Source organism: Varanus komodoensis, unplaced genomic scaffold (assembly GCF_004798865.1).
Source record: "Varanus komodoensis strain SLA01 unplaced genomic scaffold, ASM479886v1 scaffold45, whole genome shotgun sequence".
Classification (NCBI taxonomy): Eukaryota; Metazoa; Chordata; class Lepidosauria; order Squamata; family Varanidae; genus Varanus; species Varanus komodoensis.
The window spans coordinates 5,689,175-5,695,190 of record NW_025336011.1 but is presented as its reverse complement, the minus strand read 5'-3'; the positions used below and the strand labels follow the sequence as shown (position 1 = coordinate 5,695,190).

Below are 6,016 nucleotides of genomic sequence, written 5' to 3'. Positions count from 1 at the left end.
AAACAAATTAAGCCTGAACCTGGGATGATGGTTAATTATGTGCAAAGAATACATTGTAAGCCAACTTGAAACCAGGGTTTGTTTTTGGCTTACACATGGTTGGGTACACTTAACTACAATCCTGTGTTTGCATGTAATGCAAAGCATTCCCTTATTTGATTTCACATTGAAGCAGGAGGTGCCTAGGTTTGTACACTAGCTTATTAGTCATTCACGTTGTAGTTTACTAAGCTAGGATTCCTGGCTCAACATTATATGCAAATACAGTCAATAACGAGAAGCTCAAGGAAAGCAGATAAAGGGACCAAATGGAAATATGACCCAAGTACTTAACAGCCACTGACCTGTTTTGCACCACTGTGGAGTAATTATTCCAAGATTTGCTGTCTATTAGTGGAAATGCTACTGTAGCCTGTTGCCACATCCACTTTTAAGCAACAAGGCTAATTGGCTGAGTCGAGTATGACATACATACCTGGAGTGTTGGGTGTAGGTGCTACACAACCCAGGGTTAATTCATGCTTTGCTGTTTGGTCAACTGCTGGGTTAAGCCCCTGTACAACCTAGTGTCTCACGTTTACATGCCATATGTAACTGCAAACAACCCAGAGTACACAACTCAGCACCAAATGTGTGTGTTTTTTCCCTATGTTAAACCAGACTGCAGGATTCATATGTAGTGTCAACCCAGGACACAACAGCAGCCAATGCTCAGGTGGTTGTTACTTGCAAATCAGACCTATGATCTTATGAGAAGCCATAAAAATGATGGCAGATGCTGCAAAGGAAAAGGCATGAGCAGATGCTTAGACTGAAGACAGCATAATTGATGAATCCTGAGGAACTGAGGGGAGACCTCAGTCTTATCTGAAGAGCTTTAAAATAAGCGTACTGATAACCAGATGAGCAGCAGAGATCCAGCGTGGTGTAGTGGTTAAGAGAGTGGGAATGGGACTCAATCCATGGCTGAATGAGTCCCATTCAGCCATGGAGGTCACTGGCTGACTTTGGGCCGGTTGCACACACTCAGCCCAACCTACCTCACAGGGTTCTTGTGAGGATAAAATTGAGAGGAGATTTATGTGAGTCACCTTGCGTTTCTTGGAAGAAAAGAAAGTGGAATATAAATATAATAAACTGAGGAATGAAAGGAGAAAGATGAGATGGGAGACCAATACAAGTATTGGTAGAATTGAAAATGAGTCAAAACCCTGAACTGGGATCTTGTTGCAGCAAAAGAACTAAGCAGTACAGATGGTGATGAATTTTTAAAGGCAGCAAATCCCTATAGCGGAATTTCATAGTTGAACAAGACACAGAGACTGCAAAAGCAGCAGAAAGTATTATTTGTAGTGAGCATGAGTACGTTATCTGGATCAGGCTTTACCAAAACGGCCAGATACATTTGGTTTTGTTCAGGTTGTGCTTTGGATTATGTTGCGCCATTTACAATGAGACTGCACGGAACATCACCAGCAAGACGAGAAAAAGAAACACTCCGCAGCCTTTTTTAAACCAGTTGATCATTTTCAGAGTACCATAGACGCTAATTCACCATAACTGAATCAAACAGCTGCTAGAATGGAGAATGTATACAAGGGAACTGCAGCCCTCGTCACAGAAGGGACTGCATCTCAGCTGTCCATATGCATCCCATCTCAGGAAAGGCAAGAGGGAAAATGCCATTCTGCAGTAGTGTAGAAAAATTCAAAATCGTCTGGAGAAAGAAGACCATGGGTGCCTGTCAGTGAAATGGGGCAGGGGGAAACAGATGTGCTGTTGAACGGTCAGTTGCCGTACTGCACCTCCATCTTCATTTCCAGTTCTCGCAGATGTTCCAAAAAGTGGGACTGTGGCAGTGAGTCTGAAATTCTCAAGTCTGGCTCAGCTCTGGTTAATGAGGATGCCCCCTGGGCCTTGCCCAGCTCGTGGAGAGCCTCCAAAGCCTTGGGGATGACCTGGAGGGGAGGGGAGACAAAGAGATCTTCTGCATTTTGTTCCTTCCTCGTACTGGGTATCTCTGTTCTGCAGCCTGTGGCATGGACTGGAAGCTCAACATTGTCCTGATGTTTCCCAAGTGGCACCTTCCTCTGATTCCACCCTTTCCCCCAGACTGCTGATGGTTTGGTAACTTCCCAGCTTGGGTGCAGGCCCTCCTCTCCAACTTAGAAAGGCTGGAATGCTTCTTCCAAGCCTTAGTTACCGGCACTAAAAACTTTAAGCGAAAAGTTGGAGTACTTTGGTAGTTTTGGCCCCATCCTTTTGTCTTCAGCCCACCAAAATGGAATTTGATCCTCAGGTGAGAGGTTCTGGATCCTTGACGTACAAAAGACTCCAGTTGAGCATTACACTTTATGCATCTGATAAAGCTGTCTTAATTCACTAAAATGTAGGGTACAATAAATTTATTCCTGCAAGCCTTTGCTCCCCATTTAATTTAAGCACATCCAGAGCAGGTTTTAGCAGAAAGGCAAGATACTTTCAGTTTTGTGCAGGTGCAGCTTCGTACTGCACCATCTGTGAAGAGACTGCAAGCACCAGCTTTGACTAGCATGTATAAACATGCACAGCGGTAAGCCAAGCAGACCCACCTGTAGGCTCAATGTCTGGATATATTCTTTGAGGAAAGAGGACTTGCTGACACGGCTGATACAATTTCAATCTTTAACACAGAGTGGCACAAGCTACCTGATTCTAGGACAGTGGGGGGGGGGGGGGGCTGATTTTGTTGGGTTCCATTTCCCATCAGCAGCAATCAGCATGGCCATTGACTAGAGATTTAGGATCGTGCAGTCTAGAGAACCCTTCCCCAACCTGTTGCCTTCCAGATGCACTGGCCTATAACCCCTGTAACTTCCAGCCAGCATGGCCAACTGTAGGGAATGAAAAAGAGAATTCAGTTTGCTTAGGACTAAGGTGGGGAACTTGTGGCTGTGTGTGTTTTGGCCTACAACTCCCAGCATCCTTCACCATTGGCTATGCTGGCTAGGGCTGATGGAGTTTTATACCAAAACATTTGGAAGAGCACAAGTTGCCCAACCTGGCCTAAGAGACAGGAAAAATAGTTCAGAAAGCAGAGACACACATTCATGTGTTTAGCAACATAGAGGGATGGGCACTTACTTCCACCATGATCAATTTTTTCTTCCAGGGGCGTTCGCTGTCAGGCCATTGCTCCCCAAAGCATAGCCACAGAGCATAATTAGGGGAGCCATTCCGTCCTTCTATGTATCCAATCAGTTCTAAGAAGTGAGAGAGAGAGAGAGAGTTATTTCCTCCATATTCTTTTGCCCTGCCTGAGGAAGATAAAACACCTTGTATTCCCAGGTGAATAGCTGGATCCTGATTGCTCTTCACTAGCCTCAAATTTCTGACCACAAGTGATCTGTCAAGTCCAAGACATTCATGAAGATCCCCACAAATTTGCTACTAGCCTAACCTAAAAATTTTATGAGCTGAAATCCCAAGATTTTAGCAGAACTCTACATAGTCACAGGTATGATGAGCTGAAGAGGGGTAGGCAGCTTGGGGACCTCCAGAGGTTTTGGATGATAGCTACTCAGTTTCTTGAAGCAAGGATTGCTGCATGCTGGGTTCAAGAAGAAGGATGCAGAAGAGAGAAATTTTAAAATCCCCCTCCTCAACTTCTCAATATTGAAGTATACACATCCCAAAGGTTTACACACCAACTTGCATTTAAATGAGAATGTAAACCCGCTGCCTGTCTAGGAAGGGCAGAAGAGGAATAAACGTGCAGCAAATAGTGCCCAATTCCCCAGTGGGTGGAGAGGCAAAGTTGACACAGCTCTTCCCAGCTGATTCTCCTTTCCTACTCCAGAGCTTGGGCACCTGAGGCAAGGGCGAACTAAAGTGAGCCCCCAGGCAGGGGTCCTGAGGGGACGGACCAGAGCAGTTCCAGGACACCTTGCACAAACTGCTGCAATTGGTAGATGGGGCCCGTGTGTCCCTTTGGTAGCTCTCCATGCGACATTCCCTCTTCGGGTATCTCGGAATGGCACCAATAGACACGGCAAGGGCCTTGGCGGGCTCCGCACAGGGTCTTCCCCTCTATGCGGAGGATCACTCCAGGAGCCAGCCCTTGTAGAAGGCGCTGTGTGTAAGAAACTTGCAGCTTGTCATTCAAAATAGCTGGATCGGGCAGTACCACGTCTGCCAAATCAGGACAGCAGCCAGGAATGCCGGGAGGTACAAAGCGGAGGCCCCGGACGTTACTGAAGACACTGGTGGAGACCAGAAGACCCCGGTAAAAGACCCGTACTGCAAAATCTGTGTCTGCAGAGAAGAGAGGAGAGGTGATGGGGATCCCCTTGAGCAGACCTATTTACCTCTGGAGAGGGGGCTCCAGTTCTCCACAGATTGCTGAGACTTCAACTCCCATCAGTCCTGGCCCATATGGCCAATGCATATGGATTGAATGGTGGGAACTGCAGTCCAACAAGCTCTGCCATCATTTCTCCCACCCCCACCACTGGAACTGAATTGGCTCACTGGTCTGACTCTATACTGGCATTTTCAAGGGCTCCTGCCCCCTCAAAACCTGCCCCAGAAGGAAGGTATTGCAGAGGTTAAGTTTGCCCCATTGTTGCTGTACAGCAGATATGGGGAACATCTTCCAGCCCAAGAACTAAATTCAAATTTGGAGACGTTCCTGTGGGCTGCCTTCTAGTGGAGGGTATGGCTGAAGGCAGAAGAGGTGGACCCCAAATACCAGCCTTCTGTGCCTACAGCTCTCACTGCCAGTAAGCAAGGCTTAGGAAAGGAATGTTTTGGGGAAAAGCCAGGAAACCACCAAAGAATTGATGGTTGGGGAAGAGTGAAGGGGGCAGGGGTTTCTGGGGACTTCCAGAAGACCCAATTGTACCACCAGGTATTTGGTTCTGAAGCCCTGCTTTGCATACTAGATTCTACAGTTCCAGGTGCAGGGACCCCTTGGCTGCACTGAACAGAATCCACCACGTTCTTTAGATCCAAGAGGCTTACCAAATATATTGTTCCCTGAGTGGAGTTCTAACGGTGACACTGTGTCTGTGGGTGGAACAGGATCCAGACTGGGTGGGGGCAGACAAGCTTTGTTTTCCTCTCTCAGTGCTGAATGTGTAACATGGTGGAAGAGAAAAAGAAATGTTGACACTGATCACTCACATCAGGGTGGACTGTGGTAGGAATCCAAGGCCAAATTTTGGGAATGTCTGGGAAAACAGCCAGGTCATGCATTATCGGGTCAGCTGCTGCTAAGGGTCAAGGTGAGTCGTTTGGCTAGAATGTGTTAGGTACCCAGGACTCCTCCAGTCTCTAGAACAAAACCTGATTCTATGACAAACTTCCTCAACTGAGTGTCCTCCAAATGTGTTGATGGGAGGCTGATGGGAGTTGTGAAGGGCACTAGTTCGCCTACCCTTGGATTAGAAGCAGAGAACACCACACCCACCCACCCACCTTCTTTGGGTTTTGCTGAGAACACCTGAGAGCACCCAGCTGGAGCCAGGTGCAATGTAATGGCTTGAGGGAATGGACATATTCTCTTGGCAACAGGGTGCCTTTGACCAGGTGTTCAGTCCAGAAATTCCTTTCCAGAACATGAATTAAGCTGACACTCCTTTCATTAAAGACAGAAAGAACTGTACTCCTGATCTTTCCATCAGCTTCCTTTGTTTCAGCAGCCTATTAGGAGTCCGAAGCCTGAATTGATCTATTACAAATCACCCAGAGTTCTTCCTCTGCTCAGTCACCCTTTCCTCAATCAGCCCTTCCCTACCAAGTGTCCACCAGATGAGGTGGACTACAACTCCCATCATGCACATGGAATGACTGATGGATAAATGCATTAAGGTTCTCCATCTCAACCTGAACTTTAGTCATGAGAGGACTGGAATAGTCTCTCTAGCAAGCTCACCAAACCCATGGGTTTCCAAGGTCAGATCCAACTGTGGCACCAAGACTGTGGCAAGAGCAGGTTGGAATTCGGAGGGGGACAGGCTGCCATAACAAACTGAAT

General features: G+C 46.9%; 1 protein-coding gene across 5 annotated transcripts in view; it reads right to left on the bottom strand.

Moving 5' to 3' along the window:
* Positions 1 to 1,326: 1,326 nt before the first annotated feature.
* Positions 1,327 to 6,016, bottom strand: part of IRF3 (interferon regulatory factor 3) — a 10,794-nt gene continuing 6,104 nt past the window's right edge. For 2 of the 5 annotated variants that reach the window (XM_044444447.1, XM_044444448.1), the window contains exons 7-11: positions 5,915 to 6,016; positions 5,002 to 5,109; positions 3,925 to 4,293; positions 3,124 to 3,242; positions 1,327 to 1,958 (exon numbers count right to left, since the gene is read on the bottom strand). In XM_044444447.1, coding sequence (XP_044300382.1) covers positions 1,788 to 1,958; positions 3,124 to 3,242; positions 3,925 to 4,293; positions 5,002 to 5,109; positions 5,915 to 6,016 — 869 coding nt within the window. In that variant the 3' untranslated portion in view covers positions 1,327 to 1,787. Of the gene's footprint in view, positions 1,959 to 3,123; positions 3,243 to 3,905; positions 4,294 to 5,001; positions 5,110 to 5,914 lie in introns of those variants that run through there. The other 3 variants (XM_044444450.1, XM_044444449.1, XM_044444451.1) reach the window with 3 other exon arrangements.